This window comes from Numida meleagris, chromosome 9 (genome assembly GCF_002078875.1).
Source record: "Numida meleagris isolate 19003 breed g44 Domestic line chromosome 9, NumMel1.0, whole genome shotgun sequence".
Lineage (NCBI taxonomy): Eukaryota > Metazoa > Chordata > Aves > Galliformes > Numididae > Numida > Numida meleagris.
In genome coordinates this window covers 11,754,384-11,778,832 of record NC_034417.1, presented here as the reverse complement: position 1 = coordinate 11,778,832, position 24,449 = coordinate 11,754,384, and the positions used below count along the sequence as shown (strand labels likewise).

The 24,449-nt window shown below is 39.0% G+C and overlaps 1 protein-coding gene and 1 long non-coding RNA gene across 7 annotated transcripts in view; one reads left to right on the top strand and one right to left on the bottom strand.

Annotated features, from left to right (window-relative positions):
- The window catches only part of LOC110403762, a 52,678-nt gene extending 36,502 nt beyond the window's left edge, over positions 1 to 16,176 (bottom strand). For 2 of the 4 annotated variants that reach the window (XR_002441824.1, XR_002441825.1), the window contains exon 1: positions 1,108 to 16,174. This is a non-coding gene — a long non-coding RNA (uncharacterized LOC110403762). Of the gene's footprint in view, positions 1 to 1,107 lie in introns of all 4 variants that reach the window. The other 2 variants (XR_002441823.1, XR_002441822.1) reach the window with 2 other exon arrangements.
- On the top strand, positions 18,245 to 24,082 carry CFAP161 (cilia and flagella associated protein 161). Of its 3 annotated transcripts, none has more exons than XM_021407443.1 (7): positions 18,245 to 18,386; positions 18,852 to 18,941; positions 19,103 to 19,338; positions 20,513 to 20,597; positions 21,276 to 21,434; positions 22,215 to 22,288; positions 22,988 to 24,082. In XM_021407443.1, the coding sequence occupies exons 2-7, from the start codon at positions 18,900 to 18,902 to the stop codon at positions 23,199 to 23,201; spliced, it is 810 nt and encodes a 269-aa protein (XP_021263118.1). In that variant the 5' UTR covers positions 18,245 to 18,386; positions 18,852 to 18,899; the 3' UTR covers positions 23,202 to 24,082. The 3 variants fall into 3 exon arrangements, with proteins under 3 accessions (XP_021263118.1, XP_021263116.1, XP_021263115.1); XM_021407441.1 differs by lacking the exon at positions 18,245 to 18,386 and adding an exon at positions 18,562 to 18,705; XM_021407440.1 differs by lacking the exon at positions 18,245 to 18,386 and adding an exon at positions 18,591 to 18,705 and having other exon boundaries at positions 18,849 to 18,941.

The window sequence follows — 24,449 nt, the reverse complement described above, 5'->3', positions numbered from 1 at the left end:
AACACATGTGGTGTGTTGATATCAGCAAACCTCTGTCCTGACTGCAGGCAGATGAAAGCTGACAATTTATTTACTGAAAAAAGGCACTGTGGGCTGCAAGCTGTACAGTGCGTATTAGTACACTCATGTAAGTGATTTAAGTCTCATAACAGCACTAGCTGGGAAACCACAGACTTTTGCTTTGTTTGCTAACTAGCATTCCTCTCCTTCATTAATAAAATTAACCCAAGACTGAATCAAATCAAGAAGTTTTTCAGATAACCTAAAGCTTAAGGCATGTGGTAACTGATTGAAAGAACAGTTTAGGCTCCACAGAACTCTCTGCCAAGAATTCAGAACCATCGGCCAGAGTACTCCTGCAAATCACTGCCAGATCAGAGGATTAGAATTTTACTACCATTATTCCTGTGCCACATTACACAGCATTAGATTAGCTCCCAGTTAGTTAGCTCCCAGTTCTAATTTGCTATCGTGTAATAGCCACATTCTTAGAAGATTTTAGATGGTTTGAGGTATTTATGTAGTCTCACGCTAAATCAGAATGCTTGAACTAGTATTCTGAACCCAGTACACCTAACTGGATAGGCACTGGATGGCCCATACGGAAGGCTGCTGCTACGTTGCATATAGTGGCATGGAGTTAATTACATCTGCACCAGGAGTCTTAACTGCATTCCTCAGCCTTTGCCAAGTTACATCTAGAACATGGAAAACCTTGTGTGACTGTGTTTGTTTAATGGGAGTGTGATCCACATACCTCGCCCTTACAAACAAGGAGAAAAGGATCGAGGACATCGGTCTTTCACTTTTAACAGTGACACTGCACTTGAGAAGGCCATCGCTACCAAATAAAGCACTTGCGTGCACTGTCCCAAATCTGAGTTATAGCCCCAGGGACCTCGAGGCCTCTCAATTAAATTTCCTTTGCCTCTTGTCTTCAGCTTGTTAGCACATCCATCTGACTGAAGCAGACTGCCACTGATTACGTACCGCATCCCACAAAAAGAGAGAGTGATCCCGGGTGGAAGGATGTGTGATGTGCCACGGAACAGGAATTCTGTGCAGAAAAACCTTTAAGCAGTGATGTGCCTCAGGGTTTGTACTCACCGAACTGAATACCAGTCCTTGAGAATGCGTTGAATTTCAAAAGATTTTATGGACAGTGAAGATGACATGTTTATTATAAAATTCTTAGGCCCAGTGCTTCTGGATCATGTTGGAATACCAAGAATATCCATATTAGCTTCACAGTAGGCATTTGTGATGAAGTCCCCAAAACATCTGACTGACTGCAAATGCACCGTGCCTTTGCTGCTAACACATAATGTGAACATATCTGGAAACTCCAGGCTGTGCAGTATCTCTGCTCAATCTGCTGGCCATCCATCAATCCTGGATGGACGTAGACAAGGCTCAAATTCCTCCTGCAAACAAATTTCCAGATGGAAAAAGATGACGCAGAGAGGGAAATCAGATCAGCCAGACCCTGGCTCAGAGATTCCTTGCAATCCGCATACACTCCCTTGTCAGGAAGGATGTGGGCACACTCTTTCCCCATTTCCTATACCAGCCTTCTGGTCCTGTGGTATGGAAAGCGGTGACTGGAAAGAGGAAGATCCTGGTTGAGGTGGCTCACAGAGCAGGCTGCCAAGGGCTGCCAGGCTGTGGGGTGTGGTTAGCTGGGAGCAGAGCAACCAGGTTCCCTCCTCTGAGCAGCAGCGAACCAACTGCCACAACTGCTCACCTTGTGTCTCATACAACTGCATGCTGAGCAGAGATTTGACTCCAAGCTCTCGTAGCCAGACAGATAGACCACTAAACCCTTGTAGCATCTCTGCAAGGATGGTGGGAAAGAAAACGTGTGGCAGCAGGACTGGGTGACTGTGTTCATGCAGCAAACTTGCGAGTGATTCAGAACTCCCTTCTCAGCCTCTCACATACGAGGTCTTGATAGCACCTCTTGTCCCAGTCTCAAGACATGGCTGCATTTACAACCCAGACATCAGGGGGACTGCTCCTTTGACAGCTGGCTAAAAGGAGGAGGAGAAAAAGAGAACAAAATGAGAAACTAAGCTCACCTACTTCTCTCTGCCTTCTCTTTCTGTTCGACTTTAACTCCTCAGCATTGTAAGCAGTAACAATTAAGTGAATTTAAGTAAATTGCGAAGGGATTACTTCTGAGTTTCACTTCTTAATAGCAAGAACAAATCACTAAATAGCCCTACACAGTAAAACAGGGACAGTTTAGAGCCAACTCGAGTTTTTTATAGTAAAATAGGGACAGTATATCACTGAGCAAATACTCTCTGGTTCTTCTCCCACTTTTGCTCAGCTGCCTCTCCCCAAAACTACCAACATCTGAAATACATAGAGGTGGTCAAGGGGAACTGCTGCTGTTTCATCATTTTGGGGAATGAATGGTAGCTGAAATAAATAATAATAATAGTAATAATGAAATAGATGTTGTCCTGAAATCTGAGCAAATTAGTGCCTGCCCAAGAGCACCACAGCACATAGCTGCCATCCCATGCAGTCTATCTACGCCATGCATAAGGCATCCAACCTACAGTATTTTCAGCGAGCCATTTTCAGAAAAAGTTCTATTAATGCATAGTATATAATGTTACATAAGGACTTATTTACAAGCAGATTGTGCTTTTTCAAAGTATTAAAGGAGCACAGCTTCCCAGAAAAGAGAGTAATGCCTTTTGCATGCTAACTATTTTTTTATTGTTTTTTTTTTTTTTCTTCCCTTTTGGACACAGCCTCGCCTTTATCTCAGGAAATCCTTCCAGATGCCAGAAATTCACCTATTTTAGTCAAGTAGAAAGCAAAACTGATTCCTAGAACTTTACTGAAATCAAAATATATATAAAGACAAGATTGCCTTTCAGCAGAATGCTGGGGGAAATTCTGTCCTTGGCCATAACCACATAATATATCAGCACAAAGTAAGAGTATATTATGAGATGCTGGAGCAGGTCTTTACTTTTCTAATGTTACTTTTGCTACCTGTGGCTTATATAGAATATGTCCAGTACACATTGCTATCCATCTTATTCCTAAAGCTTATATTTTCTAAAATTATGTTCCATAATTAAACAAAACAGTACTATAAGAGCATTAATTTTAATGAAAGCCAGTTCTGTAACAGTCTTCGGCTCAATTTGCTCTTCACAGACCCCAGCAATAAAAGGATTAACTATTGCAAATCCTCCTGGTACTTTACATTTAATCACAAGCAATTTATGGTAATATATTCCACATGTCTGATACCACTGAGAAAAAAAGTTGCAAATAAAGCTTGCTGATGCCTCCAGGAAGAAAGCTGCTCATTCTGTTCTAATATTAGCAGCAGACTACAGCAACGCAACGTGTAGCGTTTGTTCCATACCCCCAAATGCTGTGGGCTGTTGTTTCATGCACATACAGAACTAATGTGAGTGTTGGGCACTGAATGGGCTGAGAGTATCTGTCACGTGAATCTGGGGTGGCTTGTAAATATCCAGAACTGGAAAAGAAACTTTGCTGATGTTTAAATGCAACCACAGAGGAGTATCAGTATTAATGCGCTTTTTTCATAATTGAATGATGTCTCAGAGCAAGAAAGTATTTTTGAATACAGCATATATTCTCCCTTCTTGATATTACACGCACTCACAGTTGATTTTTAAATCAGCCAGATTTTGGAAAAGCAAAATCTTCTTTTTAAACCAAGCTACTGCAATAGAAGTTTGACTCTCACCAAAGATGGGCTGATAGATGCCTTGTAGGAATTTGATGGCGCTGAGATATTCACTGATTAGCTTTCCTTCGACCCCGGATGAAACCAGGGCACCTGGCTCTCCCTCAACTTGTAGATCAGAATTAACCAGGAAAGCTGGCATACTCAACTTTCAATTTGGGAAAGGAAAACGCTGCCTGGCAAGCTTGCAAGGCTGCTGACCCTGCTCTGCTGGAACCACGCAAACCATTCTGCTCTGCACTGCATCCTGAGCTACTCAGTCTTTCCTTGCACGAGTCCTTTGAACCTGATCTGCGTGAACAGGAACCTAGAGAGCAGAGCCACTGGGTCTTCTCATCATTCCATGCCCAGCTGTAGGTGTAGGAGCTGGGCAGCACTATGATATGATTTTTACCGTTTTTTTGCTCACCTGTGGAAGCGTATCATGGAAGTGAAGGCAGCATTCTGGTAGCTTTCAAGCTCTGCTAAGCAAACAAGCACTTGCTAAGTAGTGCACAGCCATGAGAATGCTACAGCTGCCTCAACAGCTTCCAGTTCATGTCAGCAGGCAAAAACAGGAAAGTGAGTTTTCAGACTGCAGATAGAGGACAGGTTGGCATTTATATTTAGACATTAATTAAGCTGATAAATTAATGGCTATTTTTCCCTTGTCCATAGTTTTCAAAAGAGTTTCGAGGTTGGCTTTTTTTTTTCCTCCTCCTTCTCAATTTTCTTACCATAGCCCTTCCCTGAAGGCTGCTAACCTAATTATGAGAGGAGTAAAAGAACTAATTATTTTCCCAGTAACATCATATCATCACTCACCATGTGTACGTCATTAAGTAATGGTTTGGTTTCTTCGATTTCTGCCTTTTTAAACATGCATTCAGGCTTGATGGGACCGGCAGCACCAAGCAACAACAGGGTCTAGGCACAAAGCATGCTGTTGACCTTGAAATTCAAATTACTCATTCACTTCCATTATATACGTCTTACAAGAGTCATGCTATGTGAGATGTTAGGGTCCAAACTGGCAAAACTCAAACAAATTCTTCTTTGTAAATGTCTTTGATTGATCAATCAATACGTTTCTTATTGAAACTAAATCAAAACCACAATGAAGTGGGTTTTAAAGGAGAGAAGTACTTGTGCCACTGGGTAACAAAATATGAATTCTGAAACATTAAAAGGGTAAAATCAATTTCTTTTTCTTTTTTTTTTTTTTTTTGGTCAAACAGAGAAACATAGACAGTTCTGGGGACCATTCTTTTCCACAGGAGCCCTCATTAACATAAGTTTCTTATAATATGTGTGTGAGAACTGAATTTTTTAAAGATATCTCCCAAGTAAAACTCAACTTCATCAGTTTCAGACCTTTGGCTGTCCCATGGTGTCATTTTGGGCAATCCTCATTTCAGGACATTCACTTCAGACGTTTCCTTTTCTTTGTGTTGCTGTTGCCTGTCACCCAGAAGGGTTTGGCCAGAGAAATAAGGCAGAATGTTAATAGATGTAGAGCACTGCTAGGGAATAGCTGTAAACTGTGAATTCAAGGCTATACCAGAAGACAACTGTAAGATTTCAGATGAATGGTTTTAATGAAAATAGATCAGATATCCTAACGTATTTCAATTCGTAACCATAGACAGGAGGAAATAAGACGTAAGTTAGAACTTCTGCTTACACCAGTGCTGTTCTGACACAAACAGATCACACACCCATCTCTTTGTGATTTATTTGGTCTTGAAAACCAGAAGCATTGTTACACATCTGACTGGGGAATGCTACGGTTTAACAGAGCTGAATGAAGTGGGTAGAATTAGCAGCTGTCCATGCAACCAGATTAAGTATCATTTTATCTGATTTTTAAAAATAAAATTCCAGTTACTTTTGTTGCTGGGGAAAGTTCTCGGACATGCAAATCAGTAAAACTGCCCCATGTGTTTCAGTAGAATTTATGCCATGCTTACAAGCAAATATAAAATAAGGAAATTCTTCCCAGATACAAAACTCCATCTATTGTATTTACCAAATTTAAGCATCACTTCCTGTTATATACCAGAACTTTAAATGTTCAAATGATAGCGTGGTGATCATTTTAGTAATTTAAACTGTAACAGCAGATCCTGTTTTCTCAGAACTCCGAAACATCTGAGAGAAACTACGTGTGCACATGCACCATTCTGTCGTATGAACAAGGATCTTTGAACACATTTCAGGAAAGTGTTATTCTAAATGCAGCTTTAAAAACAGCTTCTGTGCAGACAGATTGATTTCTGCCAACTCGTATTTTGTTCTCCTCTGTCCCTAAATTAATAATCTTTGCACTGTAGAACGTGAGGGAAAATGGAAGGATGAGCATGAGAACGAATTATATGTATTGGAAACCTGAGGATGACACAGTGTCCTTGCGGTGTTCATCTTTCCAAAGACAAAATTTCAAAACACTTCAGTGCGGGAAGTTAGGGCAAGTTTGGCGTGTCCTCTCCCGAACGCATGGTTGGGTGGGAAGCTCAGAAATCGTTCTACAAAGACTTCCTGCTAAAGAGAAAGTGCACAGCTAATCTGGTTTGCAGAAACAGATGTAGCTGTTGCTTTACTACCAGAAAACACTAAAGTAGAGGTTTGGAGTAATTCTCAGAATAAAAGATAAAAATAGAATTGAAAAATTGCCAGTTTGACAGCATATGTTATATCCACAATAGCAAGTAATAAAGGCAGAATAGAAACAGACCAGAAGAGCAAAACAATTTATTCCCAGCCTTTATGCCTCCACAATCTATTTTGCTAGGGTTTCACTTTGGATTACAGTTAATCTGGTCCCCAGATTAAATACCACCCACACATCTGCTTTTATATCAGCCTAAGGAGCAGGCACTGGTAGAGACTACAATGTCCCCATCAGTGTGTAACAAATGAGGTGCAAACCTAGAGTGAAGCTTCTTCTTTAGTTTTCTCCAAGAACTGTCTAGCTCACATATGCCAAAACTATTTTGCAAATCAATCCAATACCCTGGGATTCTCTTCAAAGTCATGTTATGTCTTCAAGCCAAAGTGCTAATGCAGATAACTCTCTTCTCAGACCCCTTTGTTCTCAGACAGTATATGATCCCCAATAGCAATTTCCAGACATTTGATTCTCATTCCAAAACCTGTACTAATTCGTCTCTTCCTCTCCCACAAGGATCATTCTCCGCTGGCACCTCCATACTCTCCTGTATCCCTTTTCCTGGGCAGTAGGAAGCCCCAGGAATGGAGGGCCTTGCTTCATTGGTCCCTTGTTAAAACTTGCTAGACCTTGCCAAGCCTTGTAAGAGGCTCCCATCAAGGGTACCAGGTCAAGGAATGAGCAGTTGCTGGTACTTTTTCAACCTGAACTGTAATTCACTTGATTTTTTCTTTATTATGGCTGTTCAGCTTTTATAAATCTGCGTACTTATAATACGATGAAAGATTAAAGTAAGCAGTCTGTTCAGTCTGTGCTGTGTCTGTGCTTTCACATTTGCAAATGAATTAACAGCTACTGTAAGCTCATGGCCCAATAACCTTAGAAAATAAGTCTTTTTGTAACACAAGCAGAAAAGACATTCAAGTTTCTTCCATAATATTCTTCCATAGTGCTCTAAGTCCTGACCTGATGGGATTGTACCTCCCAGTCCATTCTCTCCCTATTTATTGAGATTATCATAAAGAATGCAGAAACTAATAGCATTTGTTGTAATGAAGAAATGTTCTTCTCTTGAAAGTAGACTGTTCCTAGCAGCTCATTTTACAAAGTCCACACAGTAACATATCAACATGAATTCTGCCTTTGGACTTTACCCAAATCTGCAGACAACACAAAGACTATGAAACAATCACAAGGAACTGGATGGCACATTGGATTGCCGCTTAAACCATGTAGTCTGATGCCAGTCTCATAAATCAAATTGTACAATTTGCTGGCCTATCACTTTTACACTGGTGTCAGCTGGATTTTGTATAATTCCAGAATCACAGAATCATAGGGTTTGGAAGGGACCTCTGGAGATCATCTAGTCTACCCCCCTGTTAAAGCAGTTCCCTGGATTAGGCTGCAAACATCAGCAGGATAATTGGCCTACTGTCTAGATCATAAATGAGTTAGTCTGTGGTAATTTTATTCCAGAATCTGGAAGAAAAATAAAGAAGGTAGAAGTAAGAGTGGAAATGGTTGATAGATATTACACAACTAGTGGATGAACAGTACTTCACTCCCTTACATGAGAAAAGCAATGGGCAAAATATCTACAGTAATATACCTCCCTTCTTCTGCAAATTTGAGAATATTTGACTTTGACGTTATAAGTGAAAATATAAACAGAAAAAGAGAAAAGTGTATACAACTCAGAGTCTGAACGCCTTCTGGTTTTAGTCTTACATTTCTGAATGCCCAGGCCAAGGTTGCACAAATGGCTCCTTAAGAGTGAAATCGTTTTTCACAAGAAGAAAAGGTGGAAGATGTTGTACTCATAAGTACAAGAAACCAAACTCTACATAAAAATTGGTTTAACATAACATATGAATTCATTGTAAGCAGATATACAGATAAATGACTGAACTGGTAAGTACACACAGAAATCTCATGAACTACCTCACTTTTGCTTGAAGAAAAATGTTCTATAAACATGCAACAAAAAAAGCTTGAAAGATATTTATGCTCGCTTCTTATGTGGCTAGGATAACTTCATTGCACAAAGTCAGTACAATCTAAGATTCCAGATACTTTCACAAACTAAAATGTCACATTTAAATCAATACACGCAATAGAGAAAGTGTAATGCACTGACGCATGTTGCCACAATTTCTAAGAATCATTGGGTGCAATGAATCAGTTTTCATTTTTGAGGGAGAAAAAGTTAGAGGGGTGTAGGATTAATAAACAGCCTTACTTTTTTATTCTAAAGATGATGTTACCACATCAGACCGATTTGAAGTACGAAACAAAAAATTTCCACATACCGCAGCTCTTTTTCATTACCCATCTTGGCAGTCTCCACAAAGCCAAATCTTGTGCAAACCAATATAAGAATGCAACTGCACATGCTTCACTAGCTTACAGCGCATCTAAAAGACAGAGTAAACATATTCACAGAAGGTTTATCTACAGTGGAGCTCCTACCATGAACTGCCCTGGTATTAACAATGATGGGAAACGTTTGCCCACAATCACCTCCACCCATAACTCCCAGTTGAAGACCATGGCACACTGAATATCTGCACTGCTAGCTGCTCACCAGAACTTGCTTGACTCTTGATCATACAACAAAGAACTAAAACCACTGCAGATGGCTTTCTCCTCTTTTTTTTTTTTGTTTGGTGTTTATTATATACTCCATTCTCTTTGTCACAATATTGAAGGAGAAGTTATTGTTCATATAATTTAATCACTCTCCTCAGTAAAAATGAACCTAATTAGGGTGAAATGGTATTTTATTCACTGAGAAAGCAGGCATCTATTCTAAATTCTTTTCAGTGAGTAAAGCGTGATGACACATTTGGCATTAATTACACAGTGGTGCTACAGCACTTATTGCAGAACTTATTGGCACTAAAAAGTAATGTTCCTGCTCCTGCCACTGCACATCTCTAGGAATAATCAGTGTCACCTGCAGCACAAATTAATTTCCAAGGACCAGGCTGCTTTGGAATATGCACTATTATAAAAAAAATCATTTTCTCTTCACATTGAAAAAAATCATTCCATCTCACTGCCTCCTCTTCCTTCCTGAAATTGCCTTGTTCTCTAGTGTATCCACGAGGCTGCTGGAATTATCATTTGCTTTGCCTGACACTCATCATATTTCATCTCCTCTTTGAATCTCACTTGCAAGTTTCATCTTCCCTTCCCAAATTTCCCTTCACGTCCATAAAATCTCCAGTGCCCACTTCATCTCTAGATCTTGGTGCTGTTTAGGCAGGTGAGGTAAAAGATGTACCTCAGCACTTTTTACAGAAAATATATTAAAATATTATTCAGTAAAATACCATGTCAAAGCCTGAAGATCAGGACAACACAGGAAGACATGAGAATAACATGTGGAAAAGAATAGTAAGACCACTGCAAGATCCCACCTATTACCAGCACACTGCTTCTAACCACAAGCAAGAGAACGCTATGGTTAACAGACTGGACAACAAACATGACTCTAGCATTGAGTTGTTTTTGTTTTTTTTTTTTTAATTCCTGTGCTTTTAATTGCCTGTTTTCCATTTTTGCACCACCGACAACATATAGCTGCAGAAATACTGGTTATAAAAAGAAAAAATCTGCACAGCTCCAGGTACCACCTAGCCATCCTACGCTGAAATGGATATCTTAAACCACTGAGTGATTACAAACTATGCTGAAAGAAAACTGCCCTTGAAATAACTGTTCTCACAAGCTCGCTTCTTTTTGCTAGCCTGCAAGTAATTCGAAGAATGAAGGTGGTACCACACAGAAGTTGTTACTTTCAAGTATTATGCTTGATGAAAAAAAATGCAAAATTTATCAAAATGCTTCAGCAATCACTGTAACAATTGCCAACAAAATCAGTGAAGCTCATGCTTCCATGTGCCTCTTCAGGGCTAATATGTATTACCCAGCACACCCAAAACCCTCAGTGAATCCTCCTGGATTCAGCAGGGACACTGCTTTTGCAACACAGTGCTTCTCTTTTTCGCTGTGTTGGTCTCAGATGTGAGGAAGGCTGAAGCTCCAGCTGGAAGTTTTCCAGCTGCAGGAGTGGAGCTGGTACTACAAAGGCAGTAACTCAGAGCTGGTCCTCTGTGCTGCCCAACCTGTCTGAAAACAGCAAAGTGGATGAATGAAAGGGAACACTCACTGGAGATCCGTAGCTTCATCTGTGATCCCCAAAGATCTGGAGGTTTCAATACATGCAACACTTCCTCTCTACTTTCCAATTTGTTATTTTTGGGTAATAAAATCTATTTCCCTACTCTGAAATGTTACACGTCTCAGAGAAATTCAATGTTCATGATCAAATTAGATAAGGTAGCTACTAACCCTGTCTGAATTTCTCTACCTTTAAAGCACAAAGTATTGACATTCCTCTCGATAAACTTGAACATATTTTGAATTAAGCACAGCAATGCACTATAAGCATATTATTGTTAGATTTACTATCATTTAAGTGGGAAAGGCATCAAAATGTAGTTCTGCTTTACCACTTTATGAAGACAAACTTGGGTTTAAATAGTTTATTTAAAAAAAAAACCCAACATTTAATAGCCTCTGCTAGGATTACCAGTTCATGAGCAGGATATAGAGCAACAGATGAATAAATGAGACAAGTGACTGGTCCCTATGCCAGGATATGCGAAACAATGAGAACAGTGAATCTTAGTAGTAAATCAAGCATGCTAAGCTGGCTTGCAAATATAAACCTTTTACAGGAGCCACATAAATTATTAAAGCAACAAAGACATTCCCCATCTTTCCAAGTTTAACTACAAGTGTGCAGGATTCCTAACAGCACAACATGACTTGCAAAAAAAATGTAAAAACTAACAGATGCTGCCAGGCTTCCATAATATTTTCCTGCTGATGGGGACAGAATCATTCCTCATGATTTTTACAGACTGAGGCTCATTACTTTGATCAGCTCATGCTAGAGGTTTACAGTCACCAGGGCTATTCCTAACAACTTCTTTTGCAGGCACAAGTTTGGCATTTCCTAAGCATATAAAGAAAGAAGAATCAGACACATTCTGTGTTGCAACCTTTCAATCTTTTTTTTTCTCGGCAAGACTCCAAAAATATTTTTGGGGAAGAAAATCAGGCTTTAAAAACATCATTATAAGTCATCAGGCTGCATATTAAAAGTAGTATGAAAACATAGCCAAACTTCACCAAACTATGAACTTGCTTGAACTTAGAACTTGCAAAATATTGTACCTAAATTGCACAACTCATTGCTTTTGCTCACTTTTAGACTTCATAATAGGTAAGATGCAGCCAGGAGAAGACGCATGCATAGAAATAATGCTATACACACCAAAATGGGATGCACTTATAAAATGTATGTGAAGAACCATAGGTTTTTCTATGTACCTTTCAGAATATATTAAAGTACTATCCTCCTTAAAAATTATTATGGTCTAAATCTTAGACAGAATATAACAAGTAAGTACAAGAAGAGAAGAAAGAAGCAGTTGTTACAAAACATAATAGATAATAAAACAAAGAGCATGTATCACACTCAGTAAGTACCTGAAAGAACTCATATCAGCAAAAATAAATGGTGGACTCTCATCTGAGGTGCCTATCAAGTTTCTAGGAACCAAGCTCCTTTGATAGGTTTAATGAAATAGAGAATTAGGAAAAAGAAAGTAAATGAACGAAGGAAAGACTTCAGAGGTAGTGAAGATAAATAAAATGGCATTTCAGAGTAGCAGAATAATGGAAGAAAGGGAAAGGGAGGGGAAAAAAGGGAACGATTATCCTAAAGCTTCCTTCTCTGTCATGATAACACTATTGCATTCCTTATCAACCAGAACCACATGGTCAGATTTGATTCCTTCTTCATGCCCCAAGACTGAAAGAATCAGAAGAATGCCACTTATTCCTCCTTCCAGCCACTGAGAAGCAAAGTTTCCTCTCTGCTCACCGCCACTGCTCAGATCCAGCTGGCCTCCCAAGGCCACATCACCTTTCTCCTCCTGGAATTTATTTGCCGTTTCCCAAAGCCGTATCATACACAAGAGGCCAAGTTCACCACTTAAGATATCTTTGTTGACTTTAACAGTTCTTTGATGTTTCTTGTTTTGTCTGTTCGCTAATGTTTTGACATAAAAGCCTACGGTTTTGTCCTAATTGCATATGTGCGCACTTAAGCCCTGGAATTTGCATTCCTTTGTGACCATTACTATTCAGAAATTCTTTATCTCAGTGATTCCTACCAAGACGAAAGAACAAATTTTCTTAGGGACCATTCTGAAGTGAATCTTAGTCAAGAGTTCCCTATACCCAATGTAGCAGAAGAGCAAGCCAGTGGTGTTTTCAGAGCTCCCTTTACTAACGAAGGCACTCCTTCAACTCTCCTTGTGGAAGCTGTCCGGTTTTCTATGTGAACAATACATACACCATATGTCAGAGCACAAAGTACTTTTCCTGCTGACAGATACCTTGCCTCCTTCCCAAAGAGCCCCAACTTCACTGGTATGCTACCTCCTTTTTTTCCAGGTGTAAAACTTGGAGAAAAATGGCTGATTCTGTATTACGATGTTCCAATGAAAGACCAGAGGACACTTATCAACACTTAGAATTTATTTCAGTGAGAAAGTTATTCCTCCTCTGAAGAGGTATTTAAAGAATGACTGATCTAGCTTTCATTTTGGAGTAGCAAATGCATTGCACATTGCGGTGACCATTTTAGCAGCTGTGTGTAGCTCATCTATTACATTATTTATGTTTTGTCTTCAACCTTATAGTGACAGACCATCACTCCCACAGCTCAAAGAAAAGCTACGAAGAAGTGCTAACTTACTGACCAATAGCAACTGAGCAATACCAAAATGTTCAGTCTCTCAAATTAGAACACTTGCCAGAGTCTTCAGACATATGAAATACTTTCTGTAGGCTGTGATGTCTGACATAAATACACTGTCAGAGCAAGGTCATCCAAATCAAAACCAGAAATAGAGGAATGGTGGCAAAAAAATGTTAAAAACAATTACAGTACACATGTTCTTTTCCCCTTAGGACAAAAGATTCTCATTGCATTCCTTTTTGTTACGCCAGAAATATTTAACTGATTCATGATTTGTGGTGTAAATACATAGGTCAGTTTCTGTTCCTGTTTTTTAATAGTTCGTTTTATGTAACATACAGACTCATTCGAACCAAAGCAGAAGTATTCTGATCACCAGCATTTCTTCATCTCTAAACCTTGACTACAATAAACTCATGTGAGAGCAGTGGGATGCAGTTTCCTGCAACTACGTTTAGGAAAGTTTCAGGATGGACTGACATGAACCTCTAGTGTTGTTTGTAAACGCCACTGCTTTGCTTCAAGAGACTGAAACAGATATTTCCACTGAAGAAAACTAAGGGAACAGACTGTTTTCTGTCTTAATGCTACCACCAGAGGGAAGTGAAATCCGAAAGGACACAAGTGAAATCAAGGCAATGACTGATGCACAGAGGCGATTCACCATAGAAGATAAAGATCACACTACAGGCAGGGCTAAACAGGGAAGCAGAGGCAACCCTTAGGGCTATCTATAGTCAGGCCTAAAGGGGGAAGAGACAGAAAGAGCTGGGTTCACAAGAGGTCACACAAAAATGTCACTTTTCAGTTTCAAGAGCAGTAGGTTCACAGTGGCAGGACTGCACGCTTGAACAACCCCCGAAGTCAAAGTCAGCTAAAGTTACTGAGTTTGGAGCTCATTTTTTCCTACAGACAAGCACGCTATTGCTTTTTATATGAAAAAAAAAAAAAAAAAACCCTAACAAAAAGCAAATTTCAACGTCTCAAGCATGGGTACTCATGGAAACCAAAGTTTAAACAGATCAGTAAACAAGAGAGACAATGACCTGACTTCCACCCTTTATAAATAGGGCCACACCTCAGTGTCAGTAACTGGGGGTGATGACAGAACTTTGTAGTTCAGTAAGTGCAGTGCACTCAATACATTGGAAGTAGGGTGGAACATCACTTAACAAAAGTCTCTTCAAGGAGATCCCTAGTAAACAGCATTTAAAAGCAGCAAGCTGGGAGCTTATCACACATATGAAAGGCTGCACATTTAATACAAACCTCTCACAGAATCACAGAATCTCAGGGGTTGGAAGGGACCTGAAGAGACCACTGAGTCCAACTCCCAGCCTGGCCAATGGTGTGGCCAGTCTCATTGTTCTGGTCACAATAACTTGGACAAATAATTCATACCTTGAAAAATCAGAATTTTTAAATTGCCTGAGATAGACATACTTAGTGCATAGTTGTGTGGATACACATAAGAACATAAGAAGGAATATAGCTTTGTTGGGGGGTGTTTCTGCAGGGGCTGATAAACAGTAGTCATCAACTAAGCTATTTCTAGCTGATGAAAGTATTCTAGCTGCTTCAGAATTAATATGGATTTCTTTGCAAAATAATTATTGCTCCTAGAAGGCAGACTTTAATATTCCTATATTCTTTTAATAATTTACTGCTCCTGAAATTAAAACATTTTTTCATCCTGATGAAACAGCTCAACTGGAAGAGAAAACATTCATTTTTACAACAATTTCTCAACAGGACATGTTCTGAAAAAGTCTAAATTGAAGACATAATAGAATGAATATACCACAGAGATGTGGATAACAATCCAAACTTTAACTGGCAACTGTTTGACCATGTTGGGCACATTCCTCACTCTCCAGCAGCATCTTTTGGTTATAAAGCACAAAGGAGAAATCATAGAAATTATGGACATCTCCAGCCAGCTCTGATATTGGGAAAGTTTCCATATCAGCATGCTTGTTGCCAGTACAATTCATAAGCATCCTGTACCCCTTTTTTGTTGGAGGCAGACCAAGAGGTCTGCTTAATGCACAACTACATTTCAGAAATTACTGCTCCCCAGGAACAAACACTACAGGAAAACGTCGTGTGGAAATTCACAGCCAGAATGGGAGACAGCGGTACACATGTCTGGCAGAACAACAATCCTTACATCTTTGCACATAAAATACTTAATGCTTTTTGTGCTGTGAATGGATGAGTGTTTGGGGAATAGATGAGAATAAGGAACTGGAGTTATATTAATAACAAACTGATTAATCATCTTAACGGCCAGAAAACTCATAACAGCAAGTAAAAACAATAGCTACGCTCTCATTTTTAGCATGTGCCAGAATAATACTGGTGTGAAGTAACAACATGAAAGGAGACATTGTCCTGACAAATACATTTCACTCCAGTGTAGTACTATTTATTCTGTATCATTAATCAAATTAGGCTCCTTCTTAACTTTCAAAAGAAAAAGACAAGACAGCAAAAGAGGACAAAACATAGATATTGTCCCAAGGCTGAAAAGGAAGGGATTAAAAATATTCTCATCCAACCTACATATGATTAAGCATTCCTTAAGTGTTTGTCAGTATGAACAGAATTTCAGAAATCGCCCAACAGCAGTAATGCAAACAGAAAGCATGTTTTCCATCCTGAAATAAGGAGGTACATGAGTTGTTCTGTCAGTTCCTCTAATTCTACCTTGTTCTTGGACTTACTTAATGTTTGTGTCTATTCACGCCTTGTTCTTTCTGTCAGATTTGACTAAGCTACTTTATTTTGCATTATTGACATATACCAATGCATGCATATATCCAAGTATTTATCACATGCTCTATCCCACACTACTGACAATTTTGAGGCAATTAAAAGTTGAAACAGTTCATTTTTTTAACGTAAACGAGTGGTCTAGATATATATTTTAGGTCTTCTCAACCATTCATTTCTCTTCCACGAAGGGAAAGGGAAAGAGAAGAAGAGAGGAGACTCTATTACACTATAAGTATTTAACAAAGACTCAAATTTAAAAAAAAAAAAAAAGAAAAAAAAGAAAAAAAAGGAAAATATGTATGTTTTCAATAATTAACACATATCTTTAAATTTCTAGTCAATTTGTACACTGGCCTAAGTTAACAAACAAAACATGAAATAATTCTTTCACAAATATAACTTTTTTTTACACCACTTAATAAAGCTAATAACTGTTAGGAGCAAATGTAGATTTTATCTGATGAAAAAGAAACTGACCTAAGTTGAATAGTCCTGTAAGCTTCCCTGCAGGAAAGATATTCAACTTATATACATGTGTAAGGAAATCTCCTTCTGTTTCTTTTCCTAGAATACTATGCAGTAAGAAATGAAACCATTTTAGGTGACAAGGATGGTGATTGCATCATCCTACAAAGAGATGCATGAAGAAATTTCTGTGAACAATTATATTTTGAGTACATACACTTCTGTAATATTTACTTAAAAATCTCAGTAAGTATGTACAGCCTGATCCACAAGACAGTGCAGAAGGCTCCAGAACTATGCACATTGGCTGTGCAGTCTATATATTAGCTACATGCACAGAAACAGAGCACACGTTCTTAGTAACACGGCTCGGTATAGCATGTAGCTTGATAATTATGACTTATTACTGAATGTTGCTTTAAAAGAGGCTTAGTTTTGAAACAAATGAACAAACAAAAATATAAACAAAAAGGAGACAAACTCCTGAAACACTGAGATAAGCAAGGTAAACCTAAGTTCAAATATTTTGGGGGCAATCTGATCTAGAGAATGATGTCCCTGTCCATGTCAGCAGGGTTGAACAAGATCACCATTAAAGGTCCCTTCCAATCCAAACCATTCTCTGATTCTAGGATTTTGATGCTTTCAACTAAATTTTCATAGGCCTGCATTACCATTTGCATACCAGGATAACAAACGCCAAACAAAACTGTCTCTCTGTGAAAAGCACAAAAGTAATTTTGAGCGCTAAGTAAAAACTACTAGCAACATAGGAAATTAATTGCACCTTTCTTCGAAAACTTGTTGGCTTTTCATATTTGGCCAGGATGAATAAAGTTCCCTATTCCATCTGGACAGTTTCAGCACTGCTTCTAAACGAGGAGCAGGAAAACCTCACTTACCAGAGCTGACCACGGAGTGGTGCTATGGGAACGAATATGGATTTATTTAGTCCTCGAAGGCTCTGGGATATGCTGAAAAGCTTTTGTGATGAGAAGAAAACAAACAAAAGAAAATTTTTTTTTTTAAAAAAAAAAGGAAAAAAGAAAAAAAGAAGAAAAGAGAAAAGAAGAAAGATTGAAAAAAAAGAAAAAAGAAAAAAATCAACCTGCTTTCACACAAATTGATGGCAGAACTGGCAGCATGGCTTCTTATGAAAAAGATATTTTCTCTTAAGCTTTTAAAATTGACCAGCCTTGAAATTTGCTGATGACAGGAGATGCAAGAACAGCCATTAGAGGACAAAGTGCCCTCTGCAAGGATCTGCACCATCACCAAAAATCACTGGGTTAAGATGCCTGGAAAGTAAGCCTGTACTATATTCACACAGAAGCACAGAATCACAGAATATCCCATGCTGGAAGGGACCCGTAAGGATCATCGAGTCCAACCCCTGGCTCCACAGAGGACCACCCAAAAATCAGACCACATGTAACCAAAGCATTCACCCAATGCATTCTCCATATTCACCAGTGCTGTAGAGTTGGCAGCGTGCTTGCATGAGGCGGATGCACGTCCCTGACCAACACAGACTTTAGAAGACCACGTGGTTGTAAATAAAGCCTGCTGTGAGACTGTGTGTCAGCCTCATCATTAACAAAAAAAAAGGAATAAAAATATATTTACCTATGTGTATATAGTAATGCCTCCTATTTTGTGATGTTGGCACACAGAGTCAGAGGCGGATGTTGGGATGGCAGCAGAGGCAGAACCTTCCCACCAACGCCCTGTTCCATGCTGTTGCTGTGGGACAGGCGGCAGCAGAGGGGCAGTCTGACAGAACAGCGTCTGACACGGAAGTGCAGATGGAGCAAAGGGGTGCCACTGAATACCTCCATGCAGAAATAATTGCACCCGCTGACATCCGTTGACGCTTGCTGAACGTTTATGGAGGCCGAAGAGTGGACGTGAGCACAGTGAGGCGGGTGGTGGTGGGTTTCAGCAGTGGTGGCAGTGACAGAGGTACCAAACCTAAGGGCCTTGCTGCCCAAGGGGGCAGCGGGAACTCCAGGCTCCTTTCAGCGCTAATTGCAGCTCTTGGGCCCCGCCCCCTCCTCGCGTTCTCTCCGCTGATTGGCTTCCCCTGCCCCTCCAGCGTCCAGTTGCCGCCTGGAGCGGTCGCCATGGTGACAGCGGACGCCGTGCGGCCTAGCAGCGCCCGCCATGGCTGCCTACGGGCCCGGGGTGCTCATGGGCAACTGGAAGGAGGAGGCGTGCCTGGAGGAGGTGGGCGAGTTGCGGGGCCTCCGCTCCCCCCTCCAGCCCCCGCGAGCCTCGTCTGCCTCTTCCCCTCGCGGTGCTTCCCCCAGTTCTGTTGAAAACTGACACTGCAGCACCGGGTAATGCTTTGCTCCCTCTCTCTTCTCAAGCAGGAGCGCCTGAGGGACTTCATCCAGAAGAGAGAACGCGGGGAACTTCTAATGCAGAAAATCAACAGACTTAAGGACAATCTTTTCAAGAAGGTAATTTTCAAAGAAGGTTTTGTCTGTCCTCCGTGACGCTGCATGGAACGACTGTTTGCTGGTGCTCTCCATGCGTGCAGAAGGCTACGGGTTAGCGTTTGATATCTAAAAGTACTCCTGATGCCAAATGCATGTATAAAATTCAGTGTGTTTTGGCTTAGGTGCAGCTGTCGGTGTCTAAGGATGGATTTGTTTGTTTTGGAGACACGGTGATGCTCCTGAGCCCGGACAAGGAGCCCCTGGTGCAGCACGACGCTGTGGCGCGTGGTGAGCTGACGCTGGCCGTTAACCTGGAGGAGGTGTCCGTGTATTCGCCCGTGTCGCTACAAGCGCCCTGTGCACTGAGCGCCGTCACAACGGTGGACCCCGAAGGGCGAAATACATTTTGTATTTTAAGGTTTGGTACTTTATTCTGAGTTTTCAGTGACGTTATCTTTCACTGTCTTATTTTGAGGGCTGTGCAATGAATTTTGCTAAAATACAAATGAATTTCATTAAGATTAAATTATTTAAGAAAGACTCTAACTTGAGCCTGATTCAGCTCTGCATATTACTATGAATAATTCCAAGGAAGTTTAAATCAGCATAGAACTGGTGTGAAAACAGAATCCAGTTCGCTGGATCATTTGGTAAACTCTGCAGTAGTTTTTAATGTGGTCATATTTCAGATGTATACAAAACACGTCCAAATATCAGTAATACTATTTGTTCTCTTGCAAATATTGTCTCTGAAGCAGAAATTTGAGGCAATGCTTTTGCTGTCTATAAAGTAGACAGTGCTTCGGTGTCCTAAAAAAGACCCCTCCATCAAACAGAGAATTCTCTCTCAAAGACATATTTAACACCAGCTGTTTGTTGGAGAAGAAATGAACAGATCCATGCTCTACAGTGGAAAGCTCTGCCTCAGTGCATGTATTCAATAACAATAGTGTGTAAGTGTACAAACTAACCCTGACTGAGCAAAATGCTCTGGGTTAGACATAGTAAAGAATTTTGAAGCCAATTTAGGTCTTCTAGAAATGCAACCAAAGTACTTTTGCTCAGCTTCTGTCTGGTCCTTGAGTCACTGACACCAAACGCTTTCAGATCTCTCATTAACTGACCACAGATTTTATCAGCTACATAAGTTACTTTGAATATACTTAGAACAGCCTGGTATTTAATTTAGTGATTCTTTAATTTAAAATACAGAAGTCATTCTGAAAATACAGATATATCAGCATGAACATCGATGTAATAAACCCAAGTACTAAATATCAACAGTAATTAACACCATATGTTAAGTTACAGGCAAACACTATTCTGCTTCCAGTCCCTGATTTTTCAGGTGCTTGTATTATATGTATTCAAAAGGGGCTTCACTGCTAAATTTTCATTAATTTTTCATTGAATGTTATCTTTACACCCTGCATGTTAGTGACTGTGTCATAAAAAGTAATCAGTATAATCTGAGTTTCTATTCTGTTAAATATTTTAACCAGGAAATAAGTCCCCTGGTTAACAGGGACTTAAAAAAAAGTCTAGAGAATCTGATATATTTGAATTTCTTGTTCTTTTTACAATTTTTACAGTGTTGATGGAGGATCAGTGGGTGAACCTGTTAAATTCGGGCAAAAGTTTGGTCTTGGAACAACAGGAGGGTTTTCTGATCCTATGGTAAGAGACCAAAGTTGCAAATGGCAATTGATGGCATCTACTGATATTGTGCATTTAGATACTATAGATATCAAATTGTACAGTGGTTCAACATCTTACCTCTACAGAACAGATTCAGAATCATCTGCAAATAAACAATATCTATTTAGAAAGTTTGTGGGACTTGTCTGAGATCAGGTGTGCAGTCCAAGAGGACAGTGACCCAGAGTGACAAATAAAACAGATTTTAAACAACGAAAAAAAAAATCCAAAAATAAGTTTGGATTTCTTGTGAAGAAAAAATGCAGTCTGTATATGAAGTACCATACTATTCTATCATTCAGAGTTGGGAGATTTCTATTAAATGGGAACATTGTTTTCCTTTACAAGCGAGAAGTGAAGCAGACAGTTGATGCTCAGAATAAATCACAACAACTATGATAAAATTTTCCTTCTCAGCTGTCACTTGGATCTGAAGGAGTCTTTGGAATGTGAAATCAATTTTCAATAAATATTCACCGGTCTACTTCATGAGTTTATCAACATTATAGAATCTATTTTACTGTTTTGAAATGTGTAGCTTTAGGTTGGCAGACTGTTCAGAAGCAAAGAGAATTCTTTGTGCTGATTTTTTTTTTTTAATTACATGTCTTTTCCTTTTACATTTATGCGATCCTTAATGTATATTTTCATCTACAGTTATATCTAGCAAGTGACCATAAATCATTTATGAGGTTTGCCAAAAAATCTTACCTTCAGCAAGTGTTTTTGACAGATGAACTTTCCTATTTGACATGCTGGCAAGCTACCTTCTTGGATCCACAACTGCGTCTTGAATATGAAGGACTTCCAGTTCCTGTAAGTCATTAAAATGGAAAAAAAAAAGTGTTGAGTATTTAATTGACACAGTAGATTGAAACAGTAGAACCATTTATCGGGCTTTATCTTTTATGTTTGAAGACTATGATGTTCACATTCCTTTCCCCTATTCTTTATTTCCATCCTAAACACTGTATCTGCCGTAGACACTGGTTAAATTCATTCTCTTTTTTCCATTAGACATCTTTTACATCCATCTGCCTGCAGTATTTCTGCTGAGAGAAGTTGGCTGGAATATGCTGCTTTAATGTAACTTGATATCTGGGAATAACTTGGTTTCACATGGAGGGAACTGATCCTCTAACCTACTTGTAACCTACTGCAGGGAACCTGCTTTATCAGGAGGGTTGAACTAGATAATTCCCAGAGGTCCCTTCCAACCCTAACAATTCTGTGAATCAAGGCACTGGAAAAAGTGGGTGCTTTTCCAAATATGTTTCTTTACGTTTTTGTAAGTACACGAAGCAGTTGCAGTATTTTCCCATTCCACATAACAACTGAGCTTCCTGGAGTGCTGGGCATATAACAAAATATTGTGGATATAATCATTCTGAGAACTGATAGTACAAAATATTTCACTATCAATCTACAGCACTCTGAGAGTGATATACAGCCATGCATACTTCTATTAAGTAGTAACTAAAGCATTCACCTTTAATAAATATTGTTAAAATTAGTAAAAATGTCTACCAAGTGTATTCTCATTGTGTTTGTGTATTTTTTTTTATGTTTCCTTTTTTTTTTTTTTTTTTCCCCCAGGCAAACTCTAAAATCATTATTACTCATTGCCATACTAATAGGAGCTTAGCTGTTCCAAGGAACTTTTGGGCAAGGTGAGAATAATTTATAACTGGCAGTGATATGCTTAATGAGACACCAGCTCAGGACATCAAGAACTACTGAAAGAAGTAAAATTGCTTTAGGAACACACTGATGAAATGGAAAAGAATGCAGAATGCACATTCTTCTTTTCCTCATTTTAATTCTTGTGTTCCATTGTGATACTGCAAGCCATCAGCTCTGTCTTACTCATGTTTTCCTTTCCTTTTTTCCTTTATATTATCACATCATGCTCCCAGCCTTCTCTAGCATCTTGGTAGTTCTCCCTTCAAATACCTTGAGCAATTGAATTAAAAAATATATACATTTTTAAAGAAAAATTGGTATGCTAAGAACTCAACAAAATACACCATACAAAACTATATTTCCTATATCCATATGAATCTCACAACAAATTAATGTTAATTTGACAATTTGACTTAACACGCATGTACTGAAATAATGTTAAGTATTATTAAGGAGTATACCGATTGTTTCTCATTAAATTTCAGGCTAAGTTTTATTGTGAATTTGTATCAGTTTTTTTGAGGATGGAGAGGTCTGTATGGCTGAAAGGTTAAAATGGTTTTTAAGTAGCCAGAGCCATCTTCATGAGAAAACATCTTAAACATCTTACAGCTAATGCAGACTTGCTGAATGCATATATATTCACTGTACACCCTGCCTCCCCACCCTTTTCTTTGACTTTGCAGGTCTTATTTTGGAAGGGAATATGAAGTAATTTGTCACACTTATCTGGACTCCCATCGAGCTGAAGAAGACAAGAATTACTGGGTAATAGTTACAGGAAATCCCGGTGAAGAGGGTGGTACTATGATCGATAGACCCGAGCCTCAGCCAGGAGGAATGAGAAAGAAAGAGTTCCGTGAAGAGACGAAGAATATACAAATCCCAGATTACAACTGACAGAGATGGCTTAGATTGATTCTTATTTTCCTGTTCAGATTTTAGTATTAGAAATCTTTATTTTAAAAAGAGAGATGAGAATCTACCGTTAATAATTTTATACAATCTTAATTCATCGGTGTTATGTGGATGGCAAAAAGATGTCTAATACAGGTTGATGAACAGTGCACAGCACAAAAAACTCATGAATCAAGAAAAGTTCATTCTCTTTCTTTCACATTCACTGGTGGCAAAAGAAGTTGGAACGCAGTAAACTCAATTGCACTAAATTACTGGCCTTCAGGGTGTATTTAACCAATGCTTCCAAACCCAAATCAGTGTCACCCTTTTGAAAAGAGTGAGCATACATTTTCCAAAACAGTAAAGACCAAACTCATGCAAGCTATCATGGGATGCTTTGACATCTAAAGATCAGTGGAGAGAAATTTGGTGGTTGAGCGTGTTGCACACTCTACCATGGGAAAGGGGAAAGGACTGCCCGAGCTGCTGGAAAATGAACAGGATTGAATCAACTATTCCTGATTATCAGCTTTTGTTCTGATCTAACACAATTTTAAGACCACAGATTGTTCAGAGCTTGTGCCACAATACATATATATATATATTTTTTACTTTTAGGTTTTTTTTCTTAACACTTCTTAATATTGTCCACACGATGGCACCACATTCTTTTAAACACTGCGGTTATTGCCAGCACGATTATTGCTACAGGTGTTAAAACAACCAGAATGGTTTACATTCCATTGAGTCCCTGATGTAATGTCACAAAAGATCCAGATTAAATCAGGCTCAAATTCTGGGCTAGGAGGTGTGAGTTATGTTTTGTCATCTTTTTAGAAAATAAAATCAATTTAAGCAACAAATGTAGACAGAAGAATGTACAACATTGTGCATTGTGTGCTATCAATTTCTTAAACAAAACTAATTGGAATATTATTTTGTAACCAAAACATACTTAAATATCCTTAGGGACTTTTTCATTCACTTTCTGTGTAAAGATAGGAAACCTGATGTGCAGTAAATGATGGATATTTTTGTAGTGACACTGTTACTACTTACCCCAATTTACAAAGGTTAAAATTCCACGCATTTTCATCATAGACTGACATAATTCTACTCTGATTTCATAGGCAATAAACTATAAAAACTCAGGCTGCATAAATGCACTGCAGCATTTCTAATTTGACAGTTGGGGGACATTTCTCTCTAACCACAGGTTTTAATACAAAAGGACTGAATATTAACACA

Coding starts and splice junctions, on each gene's coding strand:
- CFAP161 (XM_021407440.1), top strand. CDS start 18,643: ATGGCTGCCTACGGGCCCGGGGTGCTCATGGGCAACTGGAAGGAGGAG. Junction 19,339..20,512: donor AATACATTTTGTATTTTAAG/GTTTGGTACTTT, acceptor CAATTTTTACAG/TGTTGATGGAGGATCAGTGG. Junction 21,435..22,214: donor ATGAAGGACTTCCAGTTCCT/GTAAGTCATTAA, acceptor TTTTTCCCCCAG/GCAAACTCTAAAATCATTAT.